This window comes from Kryptolebias marmoratus, unplaced genomic scaffold (genome assembly GCF_001649575.2).
Source record: "Kryptolebias marmoratus isolate JLee-2015 unplaced genomic scaffold, ASM164957v2 Scaffold36, whole genome shotgun sequence".
NCBI lineage: Eukaryota > Metazoa > Chordata > Actinopteri > Cyprinodontiformes > Rivulidae > Kryptolebias > Kryptolebias marmoratus.
This window is the reverse complement of record NW_023665770.1, coordinates 19,094-38,188: the sequence shown is the minus strand read 5'-3', so window position 1 is coordinate 38,188 and position 19,095 is coordinate 19,094. Positions and strand designations below refer to the sequence as shown.

Here is a 19,095-nt window from a genome sequence, read left to right as displayed (position 1 = left end):
TTATATATATATATATATATATATATATATATATATATATATATATATATATATATATATATATATATATGTCCAATCAATTACGTTGATCAGAGTGTCTGCAGCGTTCTGATTTTACAGTAACTGTGTGGTCATCTCCTTTTGCACATCCACTGGTGGTGGTTAGCAAGTGCTAGTGTAACTCACTACAACTGAATGCTAATTTTACACATACCCTATATATATATATGTGTGTGTGTGTGTGTGTGTATATGTGTATACATTACAAATATATATAAATATATGTGCATATTGGGCTACTAATTGTAATTTCTAAGCTACATAGTTTAGATGCTCATTACAAACACTGAGTAACTGAAAGTTGAACTCTAACCCTAACCTTAACTTCCATTACTGTACGTCAGCAAACTAGACAAAAAAAATCCCACACTGCTTACCTGAACGGCATTGCTGGTTGGACATGAGCGGTGTAGAAGGCATGTCCGGATGACTGGCGGCACTAGAACTGGAACAGCTGGGCTCCAAAGCGGCCAAACATGAGGGGGAGTCAGTGTCTGCGTGTGTCTCGATTGGCGGCACGACGGATGAGGGGATAGATTCTGTGCAGAGCACAGACCAGACAAATAAAACGCAGAGCTACATTCAAGCTCAGTAACCAGGCTATTTTGCCATGTTATGACTAGTGTGTTAACTTGCATTTGCAGTAACAGGAACAATTCCACGGTTCATTGTGAGATAACACACTGATACTAGCTGTGACATGTATGCAAACATAAATAAAACCTTACCGCCGCACATGTCCTCCAACAGCGAGGTGGCAGAGTCCATGCCACCCTCCCGTCCACAACTAGCAGGGCGATGACCATAAATTGCGTCCATATGGTCGAACCACCCCCACTGCTTCCTGTTGGACCCGCTCCGCCCGTTGGGGTCCTTAATAGCTTTATAATCCCTCTTGAGGTTTTTTAATTTCTCCTGGCACTGCGGGGATGTGCGACTGTACCCAGCGCCAGCCATTCTTTCTGCAACCTCCACAAAAACTTTTTCATTACATGTTGCCCTATCTAGCTGGCGCTGAATGTTGCAGTCGCCAATAATGGACAGAAACACTTGGACCTCGTCGTTGCTCCAGGCAACACACTTCTGTCTCGACTCCATTGTTACTTCCTTCCGCTATCCTTCCAAAAAATAATGTCTTGTGTTGTTTCTTCACGCTTCCTACGCTACAGACTGGCCACACCCACGACCAATGAGTGAACAGGAGCTAAGCTTGCGCTACCCACGAAGCAGGGCCTGCCCGGCTGGCCGGGCCCATTAGGGCCTGTGTAAAAGGGGCATATGTTGTCCCACATTGACATAACCAAATGTTGGCAAGTATGCCTATATACTGGGCACAGATACACTACATCATGATCTGATTCCCCCGAGGGTGGAAGCATGGATACAAAGTAGGCATTTCTGATATTTCCAAAAACTCATGGCAAGAGCCTTGTTTTTCCTAGTTGGACAGTCAACATTCTGATAATAGGTGCGTAAAGATTTTTTAGCAGGACAGTTATCGAGCATCTGGGGAGAGAGACAGGGTTAGGGTTAGGTTATATAAGACATACAGGTTATATAAGACTTCAGTTGCTTTGCAAAGGTTGGCTTTTGGGTGATAAACAGTGATAAATATTTGTGGAAACTCTCTAGGCAGGTAGAAAGGCTGGACAGAGACACACAGCAACTCAGTGTCGGGGGAGCACTTGTGTTCTCTCACCACAACTGGCTGACACCACTCGTCTCTGATCAGCAGACACACTCTGCCCCCGCAAACCTTCCCGGTGACTTCAGGATTCCGATCAGTAACTGCTAAAACACAGGCATTCCAGTACGGTACTCATCTGTTTTTGCTGTCAGAGACTGATTGGCAGCACTGTCGGCAAGGGGAGCTTGTCCATTAGCTTTCTTAGCCACCGCCGCATTCCTTCACTGCAGCCACGTTTCCTTCTCCTTGCTGAAGCTGGCATTGTTTTATTAATTCTAAGATGACCTGGTATTAATTTAATGATGTTATCACAGTCTGGTGGTAAGTGGTCGCATAACAGAAGAACTGCCTCTTTACTATAGTGAATCACATTTATTTCACCACCAGCGGTGTTGTCACACTTGCCTCCTATTCTTAGAATCAGTGCAAGCAGTCAAATCACACACCATCTGATGAAATCCATTTTCCTGTTTGTAGAAAAGTTTCACAATAAAAAACTCAGAGGCATCTTCACTTCATCTTTGCTTCACAGCACAAAAAAAAACCACAACAAAAAACAAACAGGGCAAACATACAATGCCTGACATCCCCAGAACCAGAACCAAACGAGGAGAAGCAGCTTTCAGTTTCTATGCACCACAAATTTGGAACAAACTTCCAGAAAACTGTAAAACAGCTGAAACACTGGGTGCCTTTAAATTTCAACTTAAAACCCACCTGTTTAGAGTTGCTTATGGCTAAAGGTTAGAGTGCGGGGTTTTGTCTCTTTCTTACTGTTTATTCATTGTCACGTGCTGTTTTTATTTTGTTTTTTAATTATGTAAAGCCCCTTGAAATGCCTGGCTGCTGAAATGTGCTATACAAATAAAATTTGATTGATTGATTGATTGATTGACATGAACAATGCTGCAGGGCAGCCACAGGGCAGCACCTCTGTATCGGTATTGATTGCTCTTTTGAAAGTTCAATTTTTTTTACTGAGTTGTAGCCGTTTTGTGTTTTCTAAGTCCGCTGTGGCAGCTATTTTGCATCAGGATGACTTCAAAAGGTAATCAGAGTTAGATGTTTCTCTAAAGATGGCTTTCTACAATTTACATCAAAGTCCATCTAATGACTCTGAAAATATTTTGCTAACAGACAGACAATCAGAGTTGACATTTTAGTTCAACACATGGTGTTTAGGGGGCCAAAAAAAGTCAGCAGTCTATGGCAGCCATCTTGTATCTGAATAAGTCCAAAAGGTAATCAGGTATAGATGTGCGTCCATTAATTGCTTTCTAAAAGTTTAATTTAGACATCTTTTGTGGTTCATGAGATTCTTTGCTAACAGACATTTTCATCAATAACTCAGAGCATGTTTTAAAACAAGAAACTGAAGGATCTTGTAACAGTCACATCATGTTTTAAAGGTCACTGACAGCTACTATCACACAACATTTGGCTTAGCAGCATTAAAAATGGCCAAGTTACAGCTAATTTTGTGTTTTAAAAGATGGACATGGCAGCCATCTTGAATTATGATGACTCCATAAGTTAATCAACTGTTGATGTATGTATAATGATTACTTCCTTAAAGTTTTATTAAAATCTGTCAAGTGGTTATTGAGATATTTTGCTAACAGACATTATTCCAAACTTTAAATAGCAATGTTTCAAACAAAAAACTGAGGGATCTGTTAGCAGTCACAGTAAGTCTTAGGGATTACTCACAGCAACTGTCACACCAAAGTTTAGCTTAGTAACTCTAAAAATGGGTAATAGCCATTTTTTGTTTTTCCATCTTGTATCAGAATGACTCCAAAAATAATCAAATTTAGATGTTTCCCTAAAAATGGCTTTCTGAAACTTTCATCAAAATCCGCCTTGCAACTCTGGAGATATTTTCCTAACAGACATACAATCAGAATTGACATTTTAATTCAACACGTGTTTAATGAAGGAAATAATTTCGTCTTCTTATGACTGTTCATACTCCAGTCCAGTAGGTGGCGGCTATACACCTCTTCAGTTGGTTTGCCACCCGTCATCAAACGAAGAAGAACAAGGAAGCAGCGGAAGCGCAGGAAGGAGAAGAAGAAAAAGAAGCCGTGCACGTGTCTCCGCCACCGCTGTTTGTAGTACACAGCAGGAGAAAAGGAATAAATAATAATTCATCTGGTCGTTTCAGAGCCGGTGTCCAGCAGAAAGAATGAGGCCAGGTAAAGCTCTCTTTCAAGTGAAACAGCTTGTTGGTCTTTTCGGTGTGTTATATGTTTGTGTACCTGGGAGAAGGGAGTCCGTAGCACGTGCTTAGAAACGCGACGACTTTTATTCAGACAGTTATTTAACAATCCCGGTTAGTTTTGTTAATGTGCGACCAAAATACATTAAGGTGTTGTACTACTTCTTATCGGGTTCTGTAACTATGACGAGGGCCAGTCGAGAAAAAATGATTTTTTAAAAAAAATTGTATTTATTTTTTGCGTCAGTTTAATTGACTAAAAAGGTCCTATTTCCATCTTAAACTGGCGCTCCTGTACCGGACTGTGTCTGTGTTTTCAGTATGTCCGTCCGTCTAAATGTTTGCACGATTATTTAAGAAAACTAATTATCAGATTTTGACGGAATTTTCAGAAAATGTTGGAGTTGTCAAAAAAACATCAACAGGTGATTAAATTCTAGTGGTGATCCGGATCCTACAATTTGTTTTAATGACGCTATGGCCTCTCGGAGTGCTTCTAGTTTGGTATTTTTGGCATGAGGGGCACTTTTACTGGATTATCTGCAGATAACATGCGGCCTGGCAGCGGGACGTGCGTTTGTTATTATCGCTGCCAGTGTTGCCAACTCTTTAGGAGAGAAAGTCGCTGAATGAGGCCTTTACCTAATTTGCATAAGACTGTAAATATGTTTAGACATACAGATAAACTTTCTTTTCATGATTCTTGAGTTTTTATCTATTAAGTGTCACAATTGCAGTCTTTATTTTTTGTCTGGGTTTGGGACCGGCAAAAGTGACCCTAAAAAAAGACCTATTTTAGTACAGTGATTTATTTTAGACAGAAATGTTGACGTATACATCCTGCCATGGATATGTTGGGGTGAATATCTCCGGCTCTGACAGTAGCTGGAAGGGTGCTAAGACTATGTGCTTTGGGACAGACGAGGGCCCAAGGAAGCACCCACTGATCGTTGAAAATAACAATACTTGCTTCGATGGCAGTCTTCAGTAACACCAGAAAAATTCATTCGATTTGTTGCTAGTTACTTTTTCGAAAATAGATACTGCAGGGGTCTAAAAACTCACTAAATGTGGTAACTTAGGCTACATTTACACTGCAGGTCTTAAGGCTGAATTCCCATTTCCCCTCTCAAATCCAAATCTGTTTGCGTGGTCATTCACATTACATTTTAAATGCGACCCCCACCAGACTCCAGTGTTGCACAGAAGATGTGTCCGCACACAGTGTTTACAGAAGTAAATATGGAAGCTGTGAGTTTTAGCATGTGTGTATTGATTTTTTAGTTGCTGTCCAATCAGGGCCAACTGTACATCCAAATGGTAAAAGATAAAAGAAGACAGAGCAGAAAATGAGCACAAATGTTAACGATGAGTATTTTTGGAGTGGCTGCTGTCTCTGTGCAGAGGCATGTGTGGATGCAGAGTCAGAGCCAGGACTTCGATGTGAGGGACCTCTGTCCTTTCCTCTGCCACGAACGTTCACACTGCAGTCGCTCTCAAAAGCACTGGACATTTATCCAAATCAGTACCACGTATGGAAAAAGAAACCTGGGTTGGATATGAAAAAATCAAATTCAGTGCTTTAAAAAAATTCAATATGTGTCGCATAGGGCAAAAAAATTGGAATTGGGTTGCTTTTGCCTGCAGTGTGAACATAGCCTTAGACTGCATTCGCAATGCAGTCAAATGCAATTTATTTCAGATTTATTTTTTAATGACTTGAGAATAAGTTGATAAAGACTGTCAGTGACAGCACTGGAAAAAAAAAACAGGAGTATTACAATATTTATCACTACTAAATTCAAGAACAAGGTTAGTTGTATTAGTGTTTAATTGTAAAGAAATATATAAAAGTATTTGGTGATTGACCACCCATCTAAAAACACTGTGAGGACTTTTTTAAAACAGAAGGACAGTAGCATTACTGTTAGTGAGGGCCAAATGAAGCTTTTCTGAAGCACTGAAACTTGTTTTAAAAAAGGATTTATTACTCAGAAGCTCTCCAACATAGTCCACTTTGGTGACATCTAGTGGCCAAAAGGCTAAAAGCAGCTTGAAATTCAAACCAGAAATGAACTGATCAACTTGGTTGCCCTTCGGCAGAGTTGACAGCTGTTGATTATTATCAGGTGACATTTCTGTTTTATGTCAGGCTGTCTTGGACAAAAGTGTATGCAACAGTCTAAATTTATAGCCCTATTGGCCAGCTTGACTAAATGTTATTTGTACTTGGATTGAGCTCTGCAAACACAAATTTGTATGAATTATGTTGGTTTGACTTTATCTCCCCTTAAGTATGTAGGTGTCTGAGATGGTTAATTTTACTAATTCCATTAATAAAATGTTTATTTTTGAGTATTTTAACTTCTCTTCGGTTTAAATCCAGCGCTATCTGTGTTTCAGGTTTTAGTCCTCGTGGAGACAGAGGAGGAAGAGGTGGAGGTCGAGGTGGATTCAGAGGAGGATTTGGTGACCGTGGAGGCCGAGGAGGAAGAGGTGACAATAGTGCAGGGCTCCATTATAGCATTTTCTGTTGATTTCACCAGTGTGTCTCACTTTTCAGTTCAGTGCACTGGCATAAAATTAAAAAAAGAAAGATCCTTTTTTTAACATCTCTTTGACAACTATACTATTATATTTTAAAGGTCACATTTGTGTTATTTTCCATTTAATGTATGTATGCATGTATAACACACACACAAGCCAATTTAAACTACCTTCATACTTAAGATATTTTTAGTCGCCCATAATAGCAGCTAAAACAGGGCTGCTGCAATTTACACGTGTACCACTCTCTCTGTGCGCCTTTTCGCTCCTCTTTCCTGCTGCAAAGCATAATAGACAAAATGCTTTCAGTGTGATGGACTTCCTGCTGGCTGTGTATGTCTGCAACTTTTATCTAGTCTGCATAGTCTGCATGGACAGAAACCTGCTAATATAAGCAAGATATTAATTACAGCGTTTCCCTCAGTGTATTATAGGCCTGGCGGGCCGCCAGGATAAGCTCTGCTTGTTTATTATAAATGCGTCATTTTTATACAGTTTTTTTTTTTTCACCCGCATCCTCAAAACCGCTACCCTTATCTACCTCACCACGCGAGGGTTCGCACGCCAACAGTGATGCAGTCGCGCTGTCCCCTCCCCTGTGCGAAGGTCCGGCATGGTGTCACGTCGTGCACCTTTTGTAACTTGGTGTGGACCGCGCGCGCAGCACTCTGTTCAAAATGGACGGTTTTGGTGCTCTAGCAGAGCAGGTTCGCCTGTATCAGCGCGGAGCCCTGCAGGACTCTGAGGCCGAGCCTCCTTCAGCTACCTGGAGTTCGCAAGTCGCTCGATCCGCAGCAATAAATATCAAATGAGCGGGTTTAACCAAAAATGGTTAGTTCAGCAAGTGGCTTTACAAGACAGAAGATGGTAAGCATGTTTTGTGCTTAGTGAAAATATTATCCATGTCTAACAGTAAAATGATGCTATTAAATTCAGCATTAGATATGCTTTGTTTTGTTGTTCCATGTAGTGATCCAACATGCAGCCTGTGTCACAAAAAGCACAGTACAGTACAGCATCTGTCTGTTTGTCAGAGTTCTCTGTTGTTATTCATTGGCCTGGAAGTGAGACGTGTGTTGGTGCTTTGTTTGCACTTTTTCAATTATGTTCATTTAATTTATTTGTAAATGTGATTTAAATTAGGTGCAAACAATTAGTATTTATTTTAATTGTATTTTTGTTTTAAAAAGTATTTTAAAAGTGCCTGTTGTTTTTTAGAGTATATCACATAATAAATAGCCATATTTTCAACTTTCCTGTCAACTTTAATCTTTTTTTTTTTTTTTGCTAAATCACGGTCAGCCGGCCACCTACCACCGGACTTAGCCTCTTTTCTAGATAGATTCATCCAACTGCTGACTTGAAAATATAAGAAATATATATCTTTTTAAGTTTTAATGGGTGGTATTTTTAGGGGCATCATTTCCCAACATAAAATTCAAAATACAACATAAGTCTAAACACCTGCCAGAAATTGAGTAAACAGCTCATATGTGAATGTAACTAGTCTGCTGTATTTACAGGTTAAAAAGTAACATTATTTTTAATTATTCTCCACAAATAGATGTTTAGGAGTATTGACATGAGACTGATGATTTAAAACGGGGTGGTTCTAAATTCCATATGAGCACCATATAACACAGAAACCTTATTCCACACTGCTTGTTTTGGCACTGGCATTTGAACAGACAAGTTCAAATGTTTGAAGGCTTTGGCTGTTTTTTCTGCATCCAAAAGTTTGTACAAGTGTGAAAATTAGTAGCCCAGTGGGTGAAGTCTAGAATATTGATATACCATATTATTCTAATAACTTAAAAAAAAATTTTAAAAATTGAAATGAAATATTTTAAATTTATACTAGTTTCATTTTTTTAGTACAAACCTAAGTGTGCCACATATTTTTAAGAAAGAGGGTTATTTTTTCTACAAGCAATGTGTTACTTTTTAAAATTACTTTTTGTGACATCTGTTGAAAACTATGGTAAACTTCATGTCATTGATGTATGATTAAAACATTGTGTCATTTATAAGTAGTTTTAGCACCTTTTTAAAAAATTTTTTTTACCCATTTATCAGGTGGAGGATTCAGATCCTCTGAGGGTGGAGGATTCCGAGGACGAGGAGGTGGCAGAGGCACCCCTAGAGGGCGAGGAGGAAGAGGAGGTGGCAGAGGCTTTGGAGGAGGGAAAAAGGTCTTGATTGAACCACACAGACATGAAGGTTTTTATGAGTTTCTTCATAACAGGAAATAAAATGTCACCTTTGTGAAGGTTTACATTTCCATAAACTGTAAGGTACAATAATGGTACCTGGCATTGAAATTATTAAAATATATTATTTTTTTATGTTTGGAAAAAAAAATATTGCAGCCAAAAAATCAGACCTTAAAATGAGATGATGAAACTGAGTGCTTTTCAGAGACATTACTATAGAGGACATATTTGATTTCCTGCTGATTGTGTTAGTTTCCTCACTTACAATGAAAAGAACAGTCTTTAGTTATATGCTTTAAAGGGGACCTATTATGCAAAATGCACTTTTTGCATGTTTTTGTACTTTCATTTCGGTATCTACTACTTCTAGAAACAGTCCAAGTGCACCCCGTACCCCATCTTTAGAAATCAGGGCAACATGAAACTCTGAACCATAAAGGCCTTAGGGAACACAGTGAGCAGTATGAAACCTTTTTTAAATTTGTTTGTTTGTTTTAAAGTGGACAATATTGGCTGATTAATCGTCGGTCTTCTAGCCAAAATCTCTCCTGAAATATGGCGAACCTCATAAAAAAGGGGTCTCAACCAAAGCCATGTTTTGCTTGGGAATCAAATACCTATTTTGTTCAGTAACATTTAAATTAAGTTTAAGTTTTATGTAATATGTTTTAGTTGACATTTTGTCTTCTATATTAAAATAAAACAACCATAAAAAATAATTTTGTTTGGAAACTTAACAAAATGAGCAGAGAATTATGTAGCTATTTCTCCCAGTGTTTAAAGATTGACATACCAAGCATGATGTTGACTGTTGGTTTGTGGAGCACAGGTTTCAAGTCTCAAGTTGCTCTTGGTCTCTTATGAGCCGCTGACTGAGCACTGGTCTGCACCATATACTGTGCTTTGCTTTTTAACACATCTTCCACACAAACTTTTATTTGCATATTTTACATGTAATTCATATACTATCCCAATCCTGTATAGAATTCTGTATCTGTTATGCTAGCTTTCTACTTCCATTTTGTATACACCCGTCTTGGATTATCTTGTGCTGTGTTGAACTTATCTTTTTTGTAGGAAATAAGCCCCCCCCCCCATTTAGAAGTTTGGTTCTAAATGAAAAAGTGTGTTGGAACAATCACAATGACAGAATAAAGTGCAGCATGTTTCTTTAGATATGGCACCATTTTGAATTTTAAATGTGCTCTAATATATGTGTTTGTATTTTAGGAGTATTCATCTGCAGAGGAAAGGAGGATGCTCTGGTGACCAAGAATATGGTGATGGGAGAATCTGTGTATGGTGAAAAGAGGATTAGTGTGGAGGTAAGGGATGAGTTTAGTAGTGAAAAATATTAAATTTATTACTTTGTTGTTTCCCACAAAACAAAAGTTATAATTCTCATTAGATTTTGATCAATGTGATAATGATTGATTTCCTGCCCATACTAGGAAGGAGAGACTAAGATTGAATACAGGGCCTGGAATCCTTTCCGCTCCAAACTGGCTGCCGCCATCCTGGGAGGAATTGACAAGATCCATATCAAGCCTGGAGCTAAGGTCATGTACCTGGGTGCTGCCTCTGGTACCACTGTGTCCCATGTTTCTGACATTGTAGGGCCGGTAAGTCTTACACATTTTTTATGTGACTGATTTTTTTCTTGAACCCTGAAATATTTGCCTTTCACATTTTCTCATTATCCATTATCTACCACTTTTTTCAAAGTTGGGTCGTGGGGTAGCAGCTTGAGCAGGGAAGCCCAGACATCTCTTTCCTTAGATATCTCAGCCAGCTCTTCATGGAGGATTACAAGGCATTCCCAGGCCAGCTGAGAGACATTGTCTCTTCAGCGTGTCCAGAGTCTTCCCTCGGGTCTCCTTCCAGTTGGACATGCCCGGAACACCTCCCTAGGGCGGTGTCTTGGGGGCATTCGTAGCAGATGCCCGAACCACCTCACCTGGCTCTTCTCCATGTAGAAGAGCAGTGGCTCAACTCCAAGTCCCCCCCGGATGACCAAAAAACTTCTCACCTTATTTCTAAAGAAGAGCCGCAGCTACCCTGCAGAGAGAACTCATTTCAACCGCCTGTATCTGCGTTCTCTTTCTTTCCGTCCCTGGCCAAAGTTCATGACCATAGATGAGGGTAGGAACATAGACCGACTAGTAAACAGAGCATTTTGCCTTGCAGCTCATCTCCCTCTTCACCACAATTGACGAATGCAGAGTATGCAATGCTGCTGAAGCCGCACCTATCTGCCAGTTGATCTCACACTCTGTTCCTTCTTCACTTGTGAACAAGATTCCAAGATACTTAAACTGCTCCACTTGAGGCAGCACCTCATTCCCAACCCCGTGAGAGCAGTCCACCCTTTTCCAACTGAGAACCATAGCCTCAGATTTGAAGGTGTTGTACAAACTACTCCAGCACGATGATGCCAAGAAGACCACATCATCTGCAAATAGCAGGGACAGAATCCTGAGGCCACAGAACTGGACCTCCTTCGCCCCCTGGCTTGTAGTGGCTATCTTGAATTAGAATGACTCCCAAAGTTAATTGGTTTTTAAATGTGTATCAAAATACCCATCCATTTTCTTTACCCGCTTCTCCATTCCGGGTCACGGGGAGCTGGTGTCTATCTGTATCAAAATATGGTTTTCTGAAATTTTCATCATAACAGCCAGTGAACATCCGATTGCTTTAGTTATGTGGCTGCCATTATGATGTACTGAGGCTCCACCTGCCTTGGCTACTGTTCACCAGTTCAGAAACCATGTCAACAGTCTTAGCTAGTCAGAAAGCCAGATTTTTCCGCTCTTTATAGGGGAGGGGGGATGACTTGCTGTTGTAAATAAATCTCACCGTTTTGTCAAGTTATTGCCTGTGATTTAAAAAAAAAAAAGTAAATCTTGTTTGAATCTCTAAACACTGAGGACTTAGAATTGTGACAAGAAAAAAAGGGTGTATAACCGAAGGTATACCCCAGCAGTGTTTTACTGAAGTTAAAGATGTCAAATATTTGTATAATGGTTGCACTGTTTTGTGTTTTAGGAGGGACTTGTGTATGCTGTGGAGTTCTCCCATCGATCAGGTCGTGACCTTCTCAATGTTGCAAAGAAGCGCACCAACATCATTCCAATCATCGAAGATGCCAGGCATCCACACAAATATCGAATGCTGGTTGGTAAGTAGATGTTTAGTCACTATTCTAGATCTGTTCAAACTGCATGTCCCAGGTGGAAGTAGTGAGGCTTTGTCAACAATTTTATTGTTTTTGTTGATGCTCTGGTAATCATTCAGTCAAAAGATCTTTTAGTTATTTATTTTTGAACTCTAATCCCTGGAAATGTGAAATACAAACTCTGGTATCATTTAAAAACAACAAAAACATAAAATTTAAGAAAAAAAATAAATAAAGATAAATTAAAAAACATGGCTGCACCCTGTGGTTAAGATGCATACATCTGGTTTTGCATAGTTTCTGTGTAAACCAAAACTGTCCTCCAGAATGGTTATTATTACTGAGACACATGGCAGCTGTTTGACAATCAGCTATCAGCTGTTGAACACAGACAGATTTTCTCCACTGATGCTTATTCACTGTTATTTTTGCATTGTCTAAAACAATGAAGCCTTTTTTTTTACTTTTAAAGTTTTATACAAAACAGACATTCCAAGACACAATTCGAATAAGAGAACATAAAGTGTATTATCTGTATCGCTAACTTAGGCTGGTCTCATGAGAACTGAAATTTTGACTCACTATTCTTCCTGTACGTTATCTACTTAGCTTAAGTGGATAGTCCTGAGAAAATAGGTCAGCTTCTCCATGGCGTTTATTTCCTCTACAATGTCCACCCACTGTCCCGAATGTCCCGAAGCTTGGAGGGTCGCACTTTAGCCAGTTTCTTGTAACTGCCTTTTTATATGCAAGTATCAAAAACTTTGAAGATATACTCATCTTCAATTTGAGATATGGCATCAGGTATCAGACCCAGGAACATTGTTCTCACATCCTTAACGATTTTGAAGTCAAATATATCCTCCAAAGTCCTGAGAATTCTGTCTAAAAATAAAAGCAATCTTGTACATGACCAAAAAAACATGAGTGATTGTCATTCATGTTACCACATTGTCTCCAGCATTGCTGCTGTACCTGATTGCTTGCTTTTGATAGAATGGGTTATGAAAAACGCTGCAGAATCTTCCATCCGAATTCCCTCCACCTTTTAGAACTGATGGAGGATTGTTGTGTTTAGCACACAGAATACAATCATTCTCAGACTAAGGTCGGGTGATATGTAAAAATCTTTCAACTAATATTTGTCAGGCCAACAAATGACAATGGGCGATATATTCACGCGGGTGACGTCTTGACTTTTTTTGTCTTCTCAAATGGCACGAAAATATCTGTGCATACCGGCCACAAGCACACCTTTGGACTCCGGGCAGACTGTCCGCGGACAGTTGAGACTTCATACTCGGGTGTACAGATTGCCTAAAATTCTCCTGTGACAAATTTCAGTCATGGCGTCACCAGATGAGGAGGAAGAGATTGCTTGCCTTATAGCTTTAAAAAAAAGAAAAGAAAACAGGTGCCTTTAGCCCTGTTTCTTTACAGGGCTACCAGGGCAGCCACTGCACACCTGTCAGTGCTGCACAGAGAGAGGCAGTCACGTTGTGCATCAGAGTTTGTAAGACAGAAACACTAGAACTATGTTATACTAGTTAAAAAAAAAGCCAGTGTCTGTTTCCTTTCCCCCCTGTGGTTATTGTTCAAACAAATGTTTTCTAAACATACGCTACTCTTTCTTTCTGTTGTAAGTTTGAGTGAATAAATCAGCGCTGCACTTGATGGCACACAGGGGAGGGTGGGGTGGGTGGTATGTAGGCAAAAAAAAATTGCTCTTAAAAAAAACTACCATTGAATGGCTCAGCCTATTGTTGATGGTCGATAAATTCGTCCAATTGCCCAACCTTACCTCAGACAGCTGAATATTTATTTCCTGCTCCCATTTTAAAGAGCTTATACTGTTTTGCTTATGCAAACTCTTATACAGGTTGGACACAATTTGTCCAGATTACATTTGTATGCAGCAATCAATGAACTCATTACCTCCTGCTGATATCCCTGTTTTAATTTCTGTGTCGTAAAAATGTCTTAGTTGCAGATATCTGAACAGGTCTCTATTCTCTAAACTGAATTCCCTTTTGAGTTTATTAAATGTCTTGAAGTTTCTTCCTTCTAAGCGTGTGCACACAGCCGTTTATTCCTTATCTTTTCATCTTGTAAATGTAATATCTATCACTCCAGGTCCAAATTTAATCTCCGAAAGAGATTAGAGACCATGCCAGTATTTATAATAATCAAGGGGGTTTATTACTACTGGAAGTCCAAGCCATGGCCAATTTTAAGGTTTCTAACTTGACTAACAATATTTGTAGTTACTCTTTTCCTCCATGCATTCTTGCTCCACTGCACACTGCAGTTCATCAGGAAAATAAGTTACATAAATTTGTTTTCCTGCGGGTTTCGGATTTCAAAATTATTACTTAGTGGGACAATAAAGACATGTTAAAGGTGAACTGAAATCAAATCTTAAGAAATTTACATTTCATGAATGTCATTTAGTCAAACATCCACACAACATTCCAGGGACCCATTCTTCTGACCTAAAACTTAAATACACTGTTTTTAGCGTTTAAGTCAATAATGTTTGATGTAGGTGATTTGTATGGTGGAGTTGCCATCCTGGGTTCATGATATGCAGTGTGCCCCGTCCAGCCCCTAAAACAGTGCTGGAGAACGAAGAACGTCACTACTGTCTGGTTGTTTACTAATAGAAATGGAAGAAGCAGCCTTTTTTGAATACGAAGAAATGCCAAAAGACTTTGTGGGAGTACAGGATATACAACCATACCAGGTTCACACCAGTATGAACTTGAACCTATAGCTGTATCTGCATAAACAGACACTTTTCTGTCGTCCCCACGATATCTATCGTCAGATTGCCCAGCACTAGTCCCAAGCGACTGTAACGTCAGGACGAAGGAGCACAGAAGGCCCGAGAAATACCAAAGAGGAACTAGAGAGGTTGTGGAAAGTCAAGCCCTCAGTGGTACCACTGTTCATCGAAGCACCCGGTGCTTTGACCCCCAAACTAAAAGGAACAGCCTTAGAGATCAGAGAAGAGCGCAGTCCTAGGATCAGCTGAGATGGAACTCTCAAGCTCCCAGGCTCGAGCTTGAGGACCCAGACTTGAAGTGAAATAAAAATATTTTTGAATTGAATTGAACTGAATGTATATACGTGTGTGTGTGTATGTGTACACACACAACCCCAATACAAACAGAATATAATGATTTGCAAATCCTTTTCAACCTATATTCCATGTAATACACCATAAAGACAAAATATTTATTGTTCAAATAGCAAATAGATAAACCTTGTTTTTTGCAAATATTCACCCACGTTCCAAAAAAGCTGGGACATGCATGTCTACCACTGTGTTACATAACTGAGTCAGGTTTACATCATTATTTTAATTGACAAGTTTAATAATTGTTTATAGTTGAAAAAAACAAAACAATCCAGGCATGTGACTTTAATAACTGTTTTTTTAAATTCAGACCAAGATGTGTTGTCAATGTTTTAAAATGCCATGTGTATTCATGTAGTAATGGTTTGTTCCTTTCCAGGCATGGTGGATGTGGTATTTGCAGATGTTGCCCAGCCTGACCAGACAAGGATTGTCGCTTTGAACGCTCACAACTTCCTGAAGAATGGAGGACACTTTGTTATTTCTATAAAAGTATGTCCAGGATTGCCTAAACATCAAGATAAAAAAAGTAAAAGGCCTTGATGAATCTTAGTTTCACTTGTTACACCAAACAAGTGAAATTGTATAGAAAGGGCATACCAGTTCCCTTTTTAATGAATTAGTTATGTAACAGTTACGATCCAGTAACCACAGTCTAGTTTCATATCAAACTACTTAGAGAATGACTGAGACTGCTTTGATGGATAAGTACCTTCTAATTGAAGCCCTGCGTTTCAACTCAGAGGATCAAATGTACAGTAAAGACTTTAAATATTGTGTAAAACAACCTAAACATTTTTGTCATTTAATAATCTTTTACTATTATATGAAAAACACTGTGGGCAAAGTTGACCTGTTTTTAGAGTTGCGTCATTGTTGAATGTGAGAATAACTGCACGTCCCTTTGAAGACACCAGTGACTGAGTAAAGAAGGGAAAATGAGAGCTTGAGAAAACTACAGCTGGGGAAAAAATTATGAGATCACTGCAAAAGTATCAGTTTCTCTGATTTTACTCTTTATAGGTATATGTTTCAGTAAAATGAACATTGTTCCTTTATTCCTTGAACTACTGACAATATGTCTCCGATATTCCAAGCAAAAATTTTGTATTTATTTGCAGAAAATGAGAAAAGGGCAAAATAACATAAAAGATGCAGTGCTTTCAGACTTCCAGTAATGAAAAGAAAACAAGTTCCTATTCATTTAGAAACAACAATACTAATGTTTTAACTCGGGACGAGTTCAGAAATCAATATTTGGTGGAGTAACCATGATTTGTAATCACAGCTTTCATGCGACTTGGCATGCTTTCCACCAGTCTTTCACACTGCTTTTGGGTGACCTTATGCCACTCCTGGCGCAAAAATTCAAGCAGTTCAGCTTTGTTTGATGGCTTGTGACTATCCATCTTCCTCTTGATTACATTCCAGAGCAGGGGTAGGCAACCCTGGTCCTGGAGAGCCACTAATCCTGCATGTGTTACTTGTTTATCTGCTCCAACACACCTGATTCAGTGCTTAAATCACCTCTTCATGTTCTGCAGAAGCCTGTTAATGACACACTGATTCAAATCAGGTGTGTTGGAGCAGAGAAACAAGGAAAATCTGCAGGATAGTGGCCCTGAGGACCAGGGTTGCCTACCCCTGGTCCAGAGGTTTTCGATGGGGTTCAGGTCTGGAGATTGGGCTGGCCATGACAGGGTCTTGATCCGGTGGTCCATCATCCACACATTGATTGACCTAGCTGTGTGGCATGGAGCATTGTCCTCTTGGAAAAAACAGTCCTCAGAGTTGGGGAACATTGCCAGAGCAGAAGGAAGCAAGTGTTTTTTCAGGATAAGCATGTACGTGACTTAATCCATACGTCCTTCACAAAGATGAACCTGCCCAATTCCAGACTTGCTGAAGCATCCCCAGATCATCACCGATCCTCCACCAAATTTCACAGTGGGTGCAAGACACTGTGGCTTGTACGCCTCTCCAGGTCTCCATCTAACCATTAGATGACCAGGTGTTGGGCAAAGCTCAAAATTGGACTCATCAGAGAAGATGACCTTATTCCAGTCCTCTATGGTCAAATCCTTATGGTCTTTTGCAAACTTCAGCCTGGCTCTCCTTTGCTTCTCATTGATAAAAGGCTTTTTTTCTAGCTTTACATGACTTGAGCCCTGCCTCTAGGAACCTGTTACAAACTGTTCTTGCTGTGCACTTCCATTTGCCATTCCTATTGCAGGACACTTGATGTCATCCTGCGGTTGCTGATTGACATTTGAATAAGATGACGGTCATCCCGGTTAGTGGAGAGTCGATTTCGCCCTCTACTGGTCTGTAGCTTTGTTGTCCCCAATGTCTGCTGCTTGACCTTGTTGTAATGAAGGGCCATCTTAGAAACTTTAAGGATTGAAGCAACATGATGCTCACTGTATCCCTCTGCTAGTAAAGCCAGAATTGAGCCCTTTTTTCCTCACTCAAGACTGACTTCAACTCCTTTGGCATGGTTAATAGTTATTTTTTTATTCAAATTACTTATGAGCTATTCCTAGCATTCCTGTCCTATTGCAAGAGGATTGTGAAGACCACAGCAATGTTTTTCTTTTCCTCATTAAATAAGATTTGGATCAGGTGATCACCTAATCAGAAGCACATTGAGTAGAATGAGGTGTACTTGGGTTGAAATTCAACTGACACTGGAATGGAATGGCTATGATACATGTAGAGATGCTGATTTTTAGACAACTGTGCAGTGGTCTCATAACTTTTTCCACAGCTGTAGTTCTTGCTTTAACCTTCTCAACTGATCAGTCCTTGTGTGGGGTGTGAACAGATGTTATTTAAATTCAGAAATGTAGAGGAAAATAAGGTTTACCCCAAAGTTGAGTGGTAGGGTTGTAAAAGTTGTTAAAACTATTGGCAGAATTCTTTTTTTGCAGTTTCTTTGAATGGATTATAGCCCAAAGAAAATAAAGATATTGAATTTGCATTAAAATATCATACATTGCTACAGTGGTCACTGATAATTTTCATAAGTTTTTAAAAGTTCTTTATAAATTTGGCAAGTGTTTTTTAAACTTAAAATGTTTTGTTTTGATCTCGTTTAGGCTAACTGTATAGACTCAACAGCAGCTCCAGAAGCAGTTTTTGCTTCTGAAGTTAAGAAGATGAGTGCTGAGAACATGAAACCACAGGAACAGCTCACATTGGAACCCTATGAGAGGGACCATGCTGTAGTGGTGGGCATCTACAGGTAAACCAACTTTAAGTTCTCTTTCAGACATTTCCCAATACTGATTTTTGAGAGGAGTAAACATTTGATAGCAACTTCCTTTATACACAAAATCACTGGCATTGACAGTTGTGACTTATAAAAACAGAATGCAACCACAATTTCTGAAATACCCATGCATTTCTCAAATAAACTGTTTAATTTGCTCACTGTGTATTATATTACATCAAAAAATCACAAAAGACAAGAATAAAAACAGGCCTGACAAGATTTTTTAAATCATTTTCAATTACACAAGTTTTTTCTTTTTTTAACAGATTCAGATTTCCAATTTTTATAAGACCTGATGCGTTTTTGATCTTTCATTTTGAGAAAACAAATTCTATTCATCCATTATCTGCTGCTTGTTCTGGTGTTGGGTCAGGGGGCAATAACTTGAGAAGGAATGCTCAGACATCATTTTTTAAAGCCCTCTCTTCCAGAACTTCTGGGAGGGGGGTTCTTTTGGCCGTCTGAGATGCATAATCTCTTCAGTGTGTTCAGGGTCTTTCTTGTAGTCTTTTTCCAGTTGGACATGCTTGAGTACCATAAATGCCTTTTCACAGTCCATGAGAAGTCACAAAGTCGGCTCTCAGTCAAGTGGTTGTGTGACAAAATTTGTGTCATTTTTTTTAGTATACAGGTGCTGGTCATAAAATTAGAATATCATGAAAAAGTAGATTGATTTCAGTAATTCCATTTAAAAAGTGAAACTTGTATATTATATTCATACATTACATACAAACTCATATATTTCAAATGTTTATTTCGTTTAATTTTGATGATTA

The 19,095-nt window shown here is 39.2% G+C and overlaps 2 protein-coding genes across 2 annotated transcripts in view; one reads left to right on the top strand and one right to left on the bottom strand.

Annotated features, from left to right (window-relative positions):
• Positions 1 to 2,117, bottom strand: part of LOC119616816 — a 2,717-nt gene extending 600 nt beyond the window's left edge. The window contains exons 1-2 of the mRNA XM_037974397.1: positions 789 to 2,117; positions 438 to 599 (exon numbers count right to left, since the gene is read on the bottom strand). Coding sequence (XP_037830325.1) covers positions 438 to 599; positions 789 to 1,158 — 532 coding nt within the window. The 5' untranslated portion in view covers positions 1,159 to 2,117. The remainder of the gene's footprint in view (positions 1 to 437; positions 600 to 788) is intronic.
• Positions 2,118 to 3,789: 1,672 nt separating this feature from the next.
• Positions 3,790 to 19,095, top strand: part of fbl (fibrillarin) — a 19,876-nt gene continuing 4,570 nt past the window's right edge. Inside the window, exons 1-8 of the mRNA XM_017434525.3 lie at positions 3,790 to 3,945; positions 6,372 to 6,464; positions 8,592 to 8,735; positions 9,959 to 10,053; positions 10,180 to 10,350; positions 11,777 to 11,909; positions 15,425 to 15,537; positions 18,144 to 18,289. Of these exons, the coding sequence (XP_017290014.1) occupies positions 3,936 to 3,945; positions 6,372 to 6,464; positions 8,592 to 8,735; positions 9,959 to 10,053; positions 10,180 to 10,350; positions 11,777 to 11,909; positions 15,425 to 15,537; positions 18,144 to 18,289 (905 nt within the window). The 5' untranslated portion in view covers positions 3,790 to 3,935. The remainder of the gene's footprint in view (positions 3,946 to 6,371; positions 6,465 to 8,591; positions 8,736 to 9,958; positions 10,054 to 10,179; positions 10,351 to 11,776; positions 11,910 to 15,424; positions 15,538 to 18,143; positions 18,290 to 19,095) is intronic.